Source organism: Dreissena polymorpha, chromosome 5, assembly GCF_020536995.1.
Source record: "Dreissena polymorpha isolate Duluth1 chromosome 5, UMN_Dpol_1.0, whole genome shotgun sequence".
NCBI lineage: Eukaryota > Metazoa > Mollusca > Bivalvia > Myida > Dreissenidae > Dreissena > Dreissena polymorpha.
The window spans coordinates 46,789,322-46,805,711 of record NC_068359.1 but is presented as its reverse complement, the minus strand read 5'-3'; the positions used below and the strand labels follow the sequence as shown (position 1 = coordinate 46,805,711).

The window sequence follows — 16,390 nt, the reverse complement described above, 5'->3', positions numbered from 1 at the left end:
GACAACGCAAGGGAAGGGTCAGCTTTACTATCAGAAAATAATTTGAACACGCTTGGTAGAGGACCGCAAAAAGATGTTACAGACCAAATACCAGACTTTTTTTCCTGTTTAAATGCTTTTATTCATTCCATAATATATATACATACATAATTTACAAAGTAATGCACATTCATATATTAATCTACCATATGTAATGTGTTTTCACCATATCATTAAATTCATTACACAGTTTGAATTAATATCATCATTCAACCTTTTTTACTTTATCGACTTGACTTAAATATTCTTTATGTACATCACAATAATAAGTGCGTCTTGAACGACAAAGGATTTTGATTAACCACAACAATTTAACTATGGTTACAAGTTCAAACAAGATAAAAACCAATTCAGTTTGCTCCACGTTCGTTTTCTCACATGTATAAAAGAATTCTTCAATATTGTCTTTCACTGTAAAAGACCATTAATTACAGTTAAACGAAAAATGACACAACATTTAAACAGTTCATATGCTTTGCATTTTCTATTGCTTTTTCTTATGATTGAGTCAACACACATTTTACACGTTCGATCGTTCGTGAAAAATATTACAGACCGACAAAGATTCCTTTGAGAATTTAGGTTATATAATAACTTTTGTATTATACGACTTTTGTATATCTTTGTTTTGTGCAATTATCAATGTTTATTCTACAGATAACATTTGCTCTGATGACAATCGGTATCTTGAATTTTAATCAAGATTAAATTAAATGTATATACACGTATACACTAGTAGTACGACAAGCAGATAAAGAGGAGCAATGGTTAGAATACAAGGTAAAAACATGCAGGGACGCGTGGCCTAACGGATGACGGACATCATTTTTCCGAAAAGCTCTCCATGACAACTTTGTACTGAGATAAACAAATAATCAGTACTTAACCCACCTTTAACAATAGTATACGAGATATCTGCGATACGACCGTACTTATTATAAGATTATAATATTTGAAGAGTACAATTAAGAAGATAATCAGCGAAATATTTCATAAGATATTTCTATATCTACCTAAATGAGTCAGTATCGGGCGATTGACAATCACAATCACTACTCAATGAAGTAATGCCGTTATTGAAATGCCTATTCTGGACATTTCGAGTGTTTACAAATAGATCTAATATTTGCTTAATATTGATAATATGTTTAAACAAATATCACGTTGGTGATGACATAGAGAAATTTTGAAACATTATCGAACCAATTGGAATATTTCACATTGATTATGTGACACAATGTTATCTACTGAACTGATAGAAAGAGACTATGCTTAAAAAATGTCAAGAGTTATAAACTAAATTGCACTTAACTGGATATCAAGCAAACACACTCACACGCACGCACGCACGCACGCGCGCACACGCACACACACATGCCACATATGCACCTCAATTACATGAACCGTATTTAGATTAATGTTGTGAAGACAAAATCACAAGGTTTATTTACATTATTATAACCATGCAAATTTTTTGCATGAATTGACGGTTATAAGTATCCAAGTATTTATAGAAATGTGATAAAGCATCATTTCCGTTTGTCTATAACGATTTGCAGTATAAATAATCACGTTTAATTGTCTGTTATATTTTGAGTGTAACCCAATTATATAATTGTTTAAAGCAATAAATATCTTGTACTATACACACAGATAATCATCGTATTGTTTTTCAAGTGTTCATTTTCGTATCATTGTGGAAAACAATAGAGAATGGTGAGTGTTGTGACAATGCGTCAGATTGGTACATATGACCTACACACAACCCACAGATAATGAAAATGAAAGCAATTAACTCGAAAGCAAGCAAATACATGTTCTTGTATATGATTAAATCACTTAAGGAATTTATGTATACAATTACACGAAGGAACCACAACAATAAGCTACTTGTTACTCTATAACTCTCGAACTCCTTGTTGGTTGCGAAATCGTTTATTAAGGGCGATCCAAGAATTATGTTAGATCAAAATGATTAATACAATTACAGTTCTGATGATTTGACATTTATGTGTTTGAATATAATGCTAAGTTTCCAATATCTCGACTGGCGCCCCGACTGAAATCGTGGTTTTATCATTAACGTATAGTGATTGCCGTATCTTTGCTTGTAGAGTGTGATCTATCAATCGCGTAAATAGTGGATTTTTTAACAATATAAAAAAGAATAGCACTGTCAATTATGATCAATTGTTTTTCGGGGTTATTGCATCGCGCTTTCGTATCGTAACAAAGCGCGACTGATCCAATCAATTCGTATTTCCCTGTCGGTTAGAGTGAAGCTTATCTTATGAACGAAAACAAAATTCACATTTTGTTACGATCTTAAGGACGTATGAATTCGATTGTCTATTGGGCTGTATATGTATCATTATGGTACAAGCGGGGCTCACATCGTGAATAAAGCCCATTAAAACGTGAAAATTATCGCAACGTTAGTCGTATCGTATCGTAACTGAGCGCATTGATCCTTGATAAACATAGGGTTGAGTAATATATCGTACAAGCATGTACTCATTCAGGGGACGCAATAATGCTAATGGGAACCCAATCGGGAAATTATTTGAAACAGTTCCGTCAGTTCCTATGTAGCAGTACCTGAACTGGACATCATAACGTATCATAGACCAAAACATCCTAAAAATGTCACAATCGGTTATGTGTCCACAATTAAGGCTCAGTTGGATAGTTGTATTACATTACCATGCCTTTAAATCGAAAAACGCTTCCGATTTTGCGACACGATAACTATAACTACAATATCAATGTGGACAGGACGTTTGAAATGTTTAAAACAAATAATGAAAACTGATGACTTAATTCTTTCGCGTCTTAGTTCAGCAAAATTTATGAGAAAATTGAAATACATGACCAAAAATACGTTCCGATCACTGTGAGATAACAACGCAGGTTACACGTAGATCATGTACTGTTTTAAAAACATTCATTTCTATTTGATGTTTAACGCTACTGATTGTTGTTTTACGATAATAAGAGTTGATATTAACTCTACTGATTATTATCAGACGCTACATATTTCTGTCAAACGCTAATAACTGTTGCTAAACTCTGCTAATTGCTGTTGAACGCTTCTGAAATATGTTAAACGCTAATGATATCTGTGAAACGCTAATGACTGTCGTGTGTTCATCAATACTTACTGTTGGTAAATGCTAGTGAATACATCAAAATGCTTCTTATTTCTAGTACTCAATAAGTTTATCAAATTGTAGGACAATCCTCTAAAAACAGAACAATACGTATAATCAATGTCGTCGTTATTAATGCTATTTCGCTTTTGTAAAAAATAACATGTTTATATGTTGCATGTATTGTTTTATTTTTCATATTAGTTTTAGTTTGCGTATACTAAAACACACTAGTTTCCCTTTAGGCTACTATTGACAGCTCATATTTACGATGCGCATGTCTGCAAAAAAGTTATCTTCAGTCATATCTCTAGCTACGTTATGTTATATTGTTAACATTAAGTTTGCGTGCACATTAAGTTAATATCATTCGACAGCGCGGGAAGCAATTTTGATTGATTCCATTAAATTTATTATTTATTTAGCATTTTCACGCTTATTTATAGTGTACCATTAAGATTTATGTTGTTATTTTATATCTATTTAATTAAAAATCGTCTAAACAAAATATACAGTATATCGTATCGTATTTATAATTTAAAACAAATGTCAAAAATTAACGATATTCAGGTATTATTGTCTATGTTTTCCGACGATACATTTCCGCGATACAATTACACAAAGGACAGGGTGAAGCCTTTGCTGACTCGATTCAAACGTCTGAGATTTAAAACAAAAGCCTTACCTAGTGATAAAGAAATATCAATAATGGGATTAAACTGTTCGAAACTACGTTCTAGTATCAACAATTGGAACAAAAATGATTTGCCTGAAAACACGGATTTGACACAAGAATCAGCCATGCCAAATCCAACACCAGTAATCTTCATATCTGACTACACAATGGATTTTCCCGAGAACTGTTTTTATGGAGTGATGATCGAAACTGGTCCGAATATCAAAGCTGACAGTGAAAAATCGAACGTAATTTGTTCATCCATAAAAGGGTTGAAAGAAAACATAGACCGTCTTTTGGAAAGATATGTTCTCAGCTTTTTGAAGGACCTTTCCGAAAATGCTTTACAACGCATCGAAGCTTCACCTGACATTAAAGAAAATGGTATAAACAGCAAGGCATCAGGATTGAAATTTAGAGACATACAGGATTGTTTTGTATTATCTGTAGCAAAAGTAAAAGAACGGCTTGTAGTTGAATAGCTTGTATTTCAAGCTGTATCAGCAACATTTGCAGCAGTAGCAGAAGAAGTAGAGGTTGTAGAAATTGCAATAATAGCTGTAGTAGTAGCAGTCATTTTGGTGGGTGTTTTTGTTTGACTTAATTTGATTGTTATGTTTAGTTAAAATAACTGTCACATGATTGATATTTTAATTTTTGTCAATATGTTTTAAAACGATTTCATACACTATTTACTGTATATTGATTCGCATGCTTTAGGTTCGGAAGCGATTGAGTGCCTTTTATCTGACGTGATGGCAGTTTATCACAGAAGCTGCGCACCAAGACACGAATGGCCTGGAATAGAAAACAAAGAAACTCCGGTCCTTGATAAAACTGTAAGATTTACCTTTTTTCTGTTCGATAATTTAACAACAAGTACAACTTTAACAGAGGAAACAAACGTTCAAGCCAATAAAAAGCTTTGTACACTTAATCTTTTTCTCTTGCGTATTCAAGTCATGTCTAGAACACATTATTATATACTTTATTGAATAAAATAGCTAATATAGCTTTACCGTAGCGTTATATGCAATCTTGTTAAATTGTTATAGATGGCTGACGAGTTGTTTAAATGCGACGCCTCCATTAAAGGATTTGGATATCAGCACGATTCCCTTCAAATTATCGTCGATCGACAATATGATGAGACTAGTTTTGAGGCGATTCGTAATTACTTGAATATTCGCAACATTACCAAATACCACATCAACTGTGGACCATGGACAGAGACGCCTTTGTGCGACATAAAAGTAGGAAACGAGTTGGTTGTTGCTGAAAGACGCGGAACATTGGGCGGTTTTGCATTGAAAGATGATCACTTATACGCCCTGACTTCACGTCACTTACTTGATAACGCAGAAGATCACAGCACTGGCTTAAGTTCACAAGGAAACGGTACTTCCGTTAATGAACAGTATGTTAATATTAACAATACTCTGTCTAACACTTACATCCAATTTGCCATTGCCGAACCGGGTTACACTATTGGGGAACTTGATATTGCAGCTGTAAAAATTGTACGACCCGAAAATATAGCTGACAAGAGGCTCAAAGACTCTAAAGGTCGTCATAGAAATAATATGATTTTTAACTTTCAGGATAAACCTGAGCAAGAAATAAAGAAACTACTACAGAGTGAAAGGGTCCACGCATGGACTAAAGCGAAACTCCCGCGATTAGGACAAATATCAATCCCGATTTACTATGTTAGGGGAATGCAGTTTAGATATTTGGTTATAGAAAACGAGTACAGTGATGATGAAGAACAACATGCAGGTGCAGCAGAATACGGCGATATTCCTAATCCAAATGCGTTTGGCATGCCCGGAGACAGTGGTGCAATTATATGTGGCGACGATGTTCGCAGCCAAGGTGTTCATGCTTACAGTATGTTCATAGGAAAACTACAAAACAATGACAAAACCCTGTATTTGTCTCTCAGGTTACAAGATGGGCTGGACCAACTTTCAAACAACCAAGAGCCACAAACAAGATCGCGCTATCAACTGTGTTAGATTTATTGTTTTCCATAATAACTATAAATTAACCAATGACCTTAGCATTTCTATCTTAATTGTACGACTAAAACAGTGAATTAATAGATTGTCATTTATTTTCAAGAAGCTTGAGACATTATAAGAGTTGTTTCGTTGACATGGGTTAAAACATATTTATTTCAAACAAGTTAACATCACATTTATATAATTAGATCCTTTTTTACATCTGGGAGTTTATGAAGGCAACATCAATGTTTCATATTTTATTTTATTTTTTGTTATATGTCTTGATTGTAATGTGTTTGTGTGTGTGTGTTTTTGTAAGTGTTTATGTTCTATTGTAATCAATCTGATGATGCTTGAAAATGTAGTTAATCTTTGCTCATTTACATAAAACAATAACTGCCAAAAGGTATTATCTTCTTCATACAATTCATCAATTGATATCACAAAACATTTACCTCCAAGTCGTACAATGTGACTGCCAATAGAATTGCGCAAAGTCATTTTTAACGAACGCAAACTTACCACGGTTTAATTTTTTTACGCACAATGTTTATGATTGTCATTTATAATCCAAATGAGATATTCATTCACAGAAACTAATAACTATTTTATTTAGCTGACACAAACTCATCGTCGGATACCCACGTTCGACTCATACCGCTACTCTGCTATACTTTATAATAAAATAAAACATTATTTATGGTAGAGTTTTTGTTATTCATAAATAAATATGGGAAACGATAACTGCACATGTGATCAAGTTTAAATGACATTTCATCGTTGTTTACAAATAGTATTGCATATTGAAACAGTCCAACCAACCAGCAAATTAATTCTGGAGAGTGCAAAGATCCAAAGAGGGAGCTTATTTCTATCAATAGTGCGCCGATGTGTTTATACGCATTCAATGAATGTATGTGGTGCTTAATAGTATAATTGTGTTCGCTGTGTACGATTTATATCGACATATTTAAATAATTGCACCTTCAAAATAACTCCATTTAAACATATTTCTTTTGATAAAGTGTGATGGCACCTGCGCTGTTACAGTAGCCTTGTAGATTTGACTTTGATCTGGAAACAGAGGCCTGTATAGACATTATCAATACTGGAATTTCTTATTTAGTTTATACTTTAATTGCTTTGTATACTCATTTTTTTAATTGCGGCTCTATGTAGGACAAACATTAACTTATCATGTTACTTAAGCAAGCAAATACACCGTGAACAGTTGTTGGGCATGTCTTGTAAACCCGTGATGGTTAATAACACCTTAATACGAATGAAAGCAATTGCGCTATTCATTATATTTCCCTATGATTTGATCATTTGATTACGTTTCTACTTTCATATTAGGAGTCGGTTAAGTTTAAGATAACGCAAACACAATATAAAGATAGATCATACATAGATCGATTCAATATCATGCTTGCTATTCATTGTGATTGTTAATATTACATTTAAAGATTAGTGTCGTTCTGTCTAGATGCGTGGCAGATTTTTCTCCCTTTGATTGATAAATGCTATGTGATAAATAGAGTCCCGTCCATTTTTATACTTAATTTTCAGAAGTGTTCTGAGCAGTATTTAGTAAGTACATGAGGTGGGGATATGAGCAGAGCACAGTCAGCGACGATTTTACCCCCAAAAAAACACCATTACTCAGTCTCTCAAAAATTCAGTGTTTAATACGACGATGGAAGTGGAGAATCATTCTGAAAGATAATTTAGAACTTCGAAACCTAACTTATTTTATATGCGTTATTAGGAAAATAAAATAAATTATTTGAGTAAAGGTTATACCGATCCTTTCGGGACAGAATATTTCCAAATGTTATACACATAGTAATATTGCATTAATTTGGTATTGTTATTGGCTAAGCGTCATCTTAGAAAACGGAAATAAACAGACGTCTGGATATGTAACATATCAATTCTTCCCCACGAAGTTGTTGTTCCATTTATTCAAAGTTAATAATATGTTACTGTTTTTAAGATAACAATTCGATATGTTTACTCGAACAATACTTCGATATGATGTGATTATTGCTCATACATTACACTACGCTGATTTGCGCTCAGTTGTTATATGTTCGCGACAGGTTTCGAGATTATACACGATCTGATCTTAAAATACAATTTCATTGGTTTGTTTGGACTATTTCGAAAAGGTCCACGATTGGGTCTCGATCCGACACGATCATCACGATAGGTTTCCCATAATGTGTACGTTCTTGTGAAAGTCGATACGTTAGCACACGTTCATAAAAAATGCGCTATGTTACAATAAGATACTTAAAGATAATTTAATCGATTGCGTTTACGAGACGAGGCACAATTGCACCCAAATGATGTTATTCAAGCCCCTCATACTATTGACTTATTGAATACTTGAGATCACATTAGATCGTAACAGAACGTGACGCCTTCTTGCATCAGATTAACTGCGAGCACTACGATTGGGAAAAAACGATTTGATATTATTTGCTCGATTATTTACGATAAATTTCAATCTGAAGTTGGATTATTATCCCGGTTAGAAATAAGTGCATGTCATCGTCTCGATCGTACATGCATAATGTATTGGAACCATGTACAAGTCTCCCACGATTAAGACGACTGGCACGATTTACGTCAAGATCAGATAAAACCAGGTACGTTCTCAAATAATCATAACGAGTAGTAAACAATTAAGACACAGATTAAAATCGTGGAGCCAATCATTATAATTTATAATAGAAAACATAGCATTAGAGATCTGATATTTCCATTGACATTGTAAGGTTTACGGGCAAGGAATACTTGGACAAGCGTTCTCTTACTGTTGTTCTTCATTGCATATATCCAGGTGAATATGGAATTGTCATAATTTGAGGAGCGTTAAGCTGTTTAAATTAACAGGTAATGTTTAAATCAAAAATGAAATATACCATAATTGCCTAGGCATAACATCATTTACAACTGTTATTGCCTGTGAGTTTGGTACGTACATAGCAATTATATTATGAACCTTTCGGCTAATTAATAAAGTGTTTTGTTATTACAAGAATATTAAACAAAACAAACTCAAAACATTATGTATTGACAACGTCTTAATATGTAACACGATCTTCTCCAAATGGTGAAACAATTAGAATTACATATAATTAACAAGATGTGTTTGTGAAACACTATGTCCCTCCATATATTTGACCTTTGACCTTGAAGGTTAATATTGACCTTGACCTTGCACCACTTAAAATATGCAGCTATATGAGAAACACATGCATCCAAATATCAAGTTGCTATCTTCAATATTAAACAAGTAATGGCCAATGTTAAAGTTTGACGCAAACAAACCAACAAGCAAACAGACAGGGGAAAAACAATATGACCCCAGTATAGACTGGGGACATAACAGTGTATGACTAACTCAATCAGTATTTGACGGTTTATCGATATCCTTAAAAACTCGTCAACCGACAATTCAACGAAATAGGCAGTCTAATTGGATAAAATAATAAAGAACATGTATATTTAAATATTTACCAAATACTGTCAGATTACTGTCACAAATCGGAGCTGTATCGTTCGCAGTGTAGTAATTATTTAGATATTTAAAGAAGCTCTAGGGTGCATGATATTATTCTTGTTAAAATGAAGTGTTTGCATGGCATTAATGTATTCACTGACTATACGATCAAAACAAATCTTTTTCTAAATTTTCTCAAATGAAGCATTTAGATGATGGCACAATAAAAAACACCGTATGTTTTTAATGTAAAATCATTAACTCAGAGGAAAATACTATTCTACATTCACATAGACATCAGTTGTACAACAATTTCGAGTATTGTAGCTTTTAGCTATTTAAAGACCCATAGCGATTTCAACGGAGAACTCTATCAATGTTCATGCCGGTTTTTCCATCCGTCTTTCTGTCCATAATATTGCCTGCTGCGATTTCTAAAAAATACATTTGACATGTAGTATACAATCACAAGAAATTAAAGGTCAGATAGTAGATAAAAAATGCGAACATAATTTAAACTTGCAAATACTAAAACAATTTATATCATGAAATAATGTATACACATTAAGCTATCGGTATCCCATATGACTGAAATAGTTAAAAAGGTACGCTGAAAAAAAGGTCTTGCTTTTCCCCATTAATCACTGAAAATTCTCTGCGATTGGACTTAAGGAGACATTTCTTTAACACCTTACTATTTACATCAGAGATACACAATCATATCTCTTTTACTAGAAATAATACAACAAAACAAGTTTGCATCTGACTTGTTCAAAATCTTAACTTTCATTTTATTTCAATTTATTTATTTTTATTAACAAGAACGCATCATTGCTTCATAAAATACAATTTACTTCTAGTTTGGTACCAATTTTATAGCATAGTGGCATGATTGTAGAAAACTAAGCTGAAGACAACCGTAGAATATCGCACATCTAAAATAAAAATCCCTTACACTTTCTGTTTCTGAAATTAAGATTCTAAGTTAATTGACGGTATAAGTTCCTTCTGGTTGATTTGAATTTATTTCCATAATTATATTTTGCATGAATGTTTTGAGTTTTAAACATATAATTAAAGCAATCAAGTAAGAATGGGTATCATCATATCCCAACAATTTTGAAATATCTTATTTACATTTTTGCAACGAAAGTGTAGATAATAAACCTATTTAGTACCAACGCCAGTTGTTATTTCGTCGGGACCGTTTGACGTAAATGAATTCGTTTCCATCGGTGAATCTTAATGTAATCAATTAGCTAACTCTGTACAGGACTAGCGTTGATAGAGGCGCTGGTTTGTAATATCTGTATTACATGGGAAATAAGGTGAATCATTCAAACAATCGACATTCAATATAAACGTGTTTGTCGATTGATGAATACATGTACCACGGTGATAAATGCCGAAAATAATTTCAATTGTAACAATACTTATGAAAACATTACACTACAAGTAGACATTCATTTATGTCGTATAAGCCAACAATTCAGTTGAATAATTATACATAACAAGCGTCATATGTAATCGAAAACACGAGTAAATGTTATCTTTCTGATAAAACATTCAATGTTTATTTATGTAAATGACAAAATGTGCTTAACAATGGTTTAAGCGTCATGAACTAAAATTGATAACTAAAACTTGAGCATCGGTCAATAATTGTTTCAATTCACTACATGCAGTGTGGTTATAAATTTAAAGGAAATAAATACAAATGTGCCCATGCTTTCACACACAAATTCATTGATATTTAATGTGTATAAATTAAAATTCTTTTGTTCAAAACCGCCCGTCTCATGGATTTTTTTTATTTTCCCATGGGCTTTAATTTTTTCTCATGAAAACTATTTTCACATGGGATTTTTTTCCATTTCAAAAATGAGATTTTTTTAAATCAAAGGAAAATTTACGAAAATCAGAATACTTTTACAATTCTGAAAATCGATAACTAAGAAAAGAACGTATAAAGAAAGAAAATCCCATAAAGAAAGTGGCACAAAAACAGGCGAAAAAACACGAAAAATCCTATTAGATAACAAAAAATCGCGTGAGAAAATGTCACAATATGCAAATAAATCTTATGCTGACAAATAAAACTCATTTTTTACGCAAATATTATCAATTATAAATATAAAAAAGAGCCTTTTATCTCCAACCGTATCTGAAAGACGCAAATCAAATAAAAGGGGTACTTACGTTTGCGAAATTTCGGTTCTTCAAAGATTTTCTTGTGGCCGTAACTACATACTTAAGGGTCGAGATAATCAAACTCGTAATAACACATCTTTCGCAAAAATCGGAATATACCTATGCCGCCTCTGAGCGGCACCTTTGATGACGTAAATGCGTCCATGCGTGTACCTTTCCAGTTATTTTTGTATTTCGTTATCATCTTTTCCGAGAAAGTCAAAATGAAATTTTAATAAACTTCTCTCTCAAAGTGATTAACATTGGGTTTTTACTTTTATCTGGTCGTCCAATTTCATAAGTAGCATTCAATTTTATCAGAATCAATGCCAAATGTTAATCCAGCCTTCTCAAAAAATGTGAATTCGGAAGAGTTTTGTTTAAACTTTCATGGCCAGCAGCGTCATTACTTCCAGACATTGCTTAACGGTCGTTATCGTTAGGCACAAACACAACTAGATATTCATAATCGTCGACACGGTTGAACGTACGCCTAAAGCCTGAATTGAAGATGGTGGTGATCAAAGTGCTTTCTCGTTCACTGAGAAAATGTGTGTTCCTCCAACAGCACGACGTGCAGAAAGGGCATATAAATGTTATTCTTACGTTGCAATTCTCCCTAACATTCCTCTCAGTTCTGTCGCTGAAAGGTGCTGTTCAACTCTTATGTCTAATAAAAAGATAACATTCAGGTATGTAGTTTAAGTTATGCTTTTTGACGATGCTGGAACAGTATCGTCTAAGGTATGATAAACATAAAAAAATTCTTCACAATGGCGACTGATGTAAAAAGACCGAGCAAGTCCGATTGAGATAACTCGATTTTTCTAATCGAAATACCTCGACCTTGTTGATTTTCATTGATAACATTCTCCTAGCAGAGTTGTCGTTCGTGTTTCATCATTCAACAATGGCCGCCCCCATGAGAGTCTCGAGTCAAAACTTTCTTACTGCATAAATTGGCTTGTTTCTCTATTTAGAAGCTGTCATTTATGATATATGAATTATTTATTCACTAAATCTCCACTAATGACAACAATGGATGGAATTCGAAGGATATATTCGATGTGAATGGATCACTTTCTACAACAATTGCTTTGCCCATGAGATACTTGACAACACTCGTGTCAAAACTTTCTTACAGCTTAAATCGGCTTGTTTCGCTATTTAGTAATGCAACAATAAATGGAATTCGAAGGATATATTCAATGTGCATGAAGCACGTTCTGAATCTCGACAGCTTGACAAGGCAAAACTGGCATACTGATGATACTGGTATTTTTAGTTATCAATTTAAGTCACATTTTGCTTTATAAATTTTGTTCGAGCATTTTGCGACTTATTGAATTGCTATGATACCGGATATCAACATGTCATATGGGATTTGCATATCACCAAGCTGTCCTGAAATAAAACATTGATTACAAACTCTTTACTCAAATTACTGGTTTGTATGAATTCTTTCTTCTTTCTATTTAAGTAGTTGATATCATTATAGTCCAAATAATTAGACGTAATTTACCGTTTAGTCCATGTATATCGACATCATATTTATAGGAGTAGATATTATGTTAAAGGGGCCTTTTCACATATTTGGTATGTTTTGAAGCTAGTCATTAAATGCTTTATATTGATAAATGTAAACATTGGTTCTTAAAAGCTCCAGTTAAAAATCCAGAATAAAATTCTTTAAAAAAAGTAGTCCACAGCAGGACTCGAACTAGTGACCCCCTTAGTCCTGGAGTAAAAACGCATTAGCCTGCTCGACTATTCTGGGTATAAAGTATAAAGGGTTGACGTATTTTATATCTAATATAAGCAATCTTCGTAGTTTCACACAATTAAACAACAACAACATAACTCTCCAAATTATTCAATCGTTTCGAGTTGCAACGCCTTATAATTTTTAAATCGTTAAAAGATGCATATAATGGCTATATTAGACCATGGTAAATGTTCAGTAATACTGTTTCCTAAAAATAACATAACTAAAACGAAAATTTGCGAATCCGATACAACTTTTTTTTTCAATTTTTGTCAATTTACCAAAACGTGAAAAATTCCCTTTAAAGTTAAATGAACTGTGTCTGTATCCCAGTAAAAGAGACATTAAGGCGATTGTGGCCAGTTTAGATCCAGTTCAGCCTGCAGTTGCTTGAAATTGGCGTATTTGATTTTTTGCTCCCAAATAATTTAAAATTGATAACTAAGTGTTGTCAAGTTGTCAATATTATATTTACTTAGGTTCAAGCCATGGAGCTGCAGAGGGAAACTAAATCTTATCTTTAAAAAAATACATATTTTTTTTTTTTTTTTTTTGTTGGAAACCTCTAATTGGGATTTTTTCTTACAGCAATTATGAAATTTGTAGTTTTTTCCCAATTGGGAAAGTGCCGGTTTCCGGCACCGTATAAAGAAAGAAAAAACTCGCTGAACTAATATTGTGTACAAAAATTGTCATGTTTACAAAACCTTTTTTATGATTATATTTAAACAATTGTGATATAAACACATTGACCAAAATCAATAATATATATCTGTCACAAACATGTATACTATAAAAGGCGCAATGCTGTGCGTTATAACGACCTTCTAGGTGTTCTTATTACTACGCAGAAACTGACATTTAACTTGTATTTAAGTCTTTCAGTGCTGGAACCGAATTTTGAAGGTCTTTGCAAACAGTTTGGATCCAGATGAGACGCCACAGAACGTGGCGTCTCATCAGGATCCAAACTCTTTGCTATTCTGATAGTATTCTTTGAAAAAAATCGAAGAAAATGCTAATTTTAGAAATTTAGCAGACGACATTTTAGCAGACGACATATTTCCCAGCATGCAAAGGGTTAAGTCTTCCTCTGGGAAACCCGTTCTTCATGCATGTGTGTAAAGTGTTGTCTGAGATTAGCCTGTGCAGTGGGTGTTTCCGCCTTATCTGGATTTTTGCTTTGAAGCAGAAAGTGTTTTCCCTGATCAGCCTGTACAGACATGTAAAAAGGCTTAAAGCCCCATTTTCCCATGGCGAGGCTAATTTAAATAATGTTTTATCAGCGAGTAGAAATTTTTTGTAGCACAAAATATAACACAGAATTATCTTTCAATTGCATTATTGAAAAATGTAAATTAAACAAAGTAGAAAAATATCAAGACAACAGGAAACATTTTCTGTTTTGGATAGGCTAGCTAACATATTTTAAACGAATAAAAAAATGCCATCAATTCTTTCAGGCCTCATAGCAAAAAAAAAAATTCAACATTTCGTTGGAAATTAACAAAGGTCAAAACTTTGGAAAGACAGTTATGCCAAAAATGATATGATTAGTTGTACGAGCTTTAGTCACCATTAATTTGATGTTTGTTCCAAATCATGTATTCTGCCCTGCGATGTATTTTGTATCAATTATTAAGTGCATAATAATTTTTACAAACAATTTCAGACAAAAACACCTGCCTTTTCATGAAGATAAAGAAGATAGTGAAACACATAAAACAATTGAATCCTTACAGCAGCAGGTCTGTTGAATATATTATGCATATATTATGTAGACTTTTTATATTTATTTATGTGGAACAAAAAGCATAGGTGATCCACACTTTAATTCTTTTTACCATAAACATTTTTTTACAACAGTAACACTTGTTTTGCTTGATTTCTCAGTTGGATGACAAATACACTTGAACTATCAAAGGGCTTGGGTTATGGCAGCATCCATAAAGGTATAAGAGGTGTAATAACTTGGCCAACATAAGTGTTTTGTGACCATAATAAAACTTAGCCAATTTTGCATAGGTGCTACATTACAAAGTATTCGCTGTCAGATTAATGTCAATTTGTTTTAAATGGATCGCATAGCTTTGTAACATGGCCGTATTTAACAATTCTTGTATTACTGGTATATAAATACATGTAATGATGTTTGTCATTGGTAAATGTTCTACTTTTCTTTCAGGTTGCCATTTTGAGAGACCTTTCGCCATTTCGTTTCAGTGGTTTATCAGAAGTACTTTCTCAAAGTTTGTTTGAAATAATGTTTTTCAAAAAAATACAAATCTGTGTTGACCATCTAGATGGTCAAGGTCACTGTGACTAAAAATAGTAACAAGCTTTTTAAGAACCTTACATGCAGACCTTGCATGGGATTTCATTTTTGGCTAGATAGTCAAGGTTTTGTTACAAAAAAAATATATGCAAACAGGTGGTTTTTGGTTAAAGGGGCCTTTTCGGGTTTGGGTAAATTGACAAAATTGACAAAAGTTGTTTCAGATTCACAAATTTTCGTTTTAGTTATGATATTTGTGAGGAAACAGTAATACTGAACTTTTACCATGCTCTAAAATAGCCATTATATGCATCTTTTGACAATTGATAAAACCCAAAAATTATAAAGCGTTGCAACGCGAAACGAATTAATAATTTGGAGAGTTCTGTTGTTGTCGTTATTTTGTGAAACTACGAAGATTGCTTATATAAAGTATAAAATACAACTGATATTCTATCCGGAAGGATGACCATGTGGTCTAAGTGGGAGACTTTTTACTCCAGGAACCAGGGGTCAGTGGTTCGAGCCCTGCTGAGGGTTACCTTTTTTTTTTTTAATGTTATTCTTGATTTTGTACTTGAGCTTTTATATCTAACGTTAACATTTATCAATATAAAGCATTTAATGACAAACTTCAAAACAATTCAAAATCTGTGAAAAGGCCCCTTTAATAACGAGAGTTGGTAATGACCAATCTTGATGGAAATTTTGGTATTGAAAGCTTTGGTGGAGACAAAGTTAGTGATTGTTTTTGGGGCTCGTTTTGTCACTGTTACTAA

At 33.1% G+C, this 16,390-nt stretch overlaps 3 protein-coding genes and 1 long non-coding RNA gene across 12 annotated transcripts in view; 3 read left to right on the top strand and 1 right to left on the bottom strand.

The window, feature by feature from the left end:
* LOC127880730 (E3 SUMO-protein ligase NSE2-like) overlaps window positions 1-16,390 on the bottom strand; it is a 97,558-nt gene that overhangs the window by 30,085 nt on the left and 51,083 nt on the right. The gene's annotated exons all lie outside the window — the stretch shown is intronic.
* Window positions 1-16,390, top strand: part of LOC127880727 (centromere protein P-like) — a 128,699-nt gene that overhangs the window by 77,303 nt on the left and 35,006 nt on the right. The gene's annotated exons all lie outside the window — the stretch shown is intronic.
* LOC127880725 (uncharacterized) lies at window positions 3,518-6,575 on the top strand. Of its 2 annotated transcripts, XM_052428084.1 has the most exons (4): window positions 3,518-4,248; window positions 4,585-4,703; window positions 4,920-5,281; window positions 5,466-6,575. In XM_052428084.1, exons 1-4 carry the CDS (start codon window positions 3,651-3,653, stop codon window positions 5,485-5,487), a joined length of 1,101 nt encoding a protein of 366 aa, XP_052284044.1. In that variant the 5' UTR covers window positions 3,518-3,650; the 3' UTR covers window positions 5,488-6,575. The 2 variants fall into 2 exon arrangements, with proteins under 2 accessions (XP_052284044.1, XP_052284043.1); XM_052428083.1 differs by having other exon boundaries at window positions 3,525-4,248; window positions 4,920-6,575.
* LOC127880732 (uncharacterized) lies at window positions 8,248-15,683 on the top strand. Its single transcript, XR_008049717.1, has 3 exons — window positions 8,248-8,524; window positions 15,009-15,084; window positions 15,522-15,683. It is a non-coding gene; the product is annotated as an uncharacterized LOC127880732 (long non-coding RNA).

Excerpts from the sequence above, each read along its gene's own strand:
- LOC127880725 (XM_052428083.1), top strand. The coding sequence starts at position 3,651 with ATGTTGTTATTTTATATCTATTTAATTAAAAATCGTCTAAACAAAATA. Across the intron at positions 4,249-4,584 it reads ACCTGACATTAAAGAAAATG|GTTCGGAAGCGATTGAGTGC; the intron begins GTATAAACAGCA and ends CGCATGCTTTAG. Across the intron at positions 4,704-4,919 it reads CTCCGGTCCTTGATAAAACT|ATGGCTGACGAGTTGTTTAA; the intron begins GTAAGATTTACC and ends AAATTGTTATAG.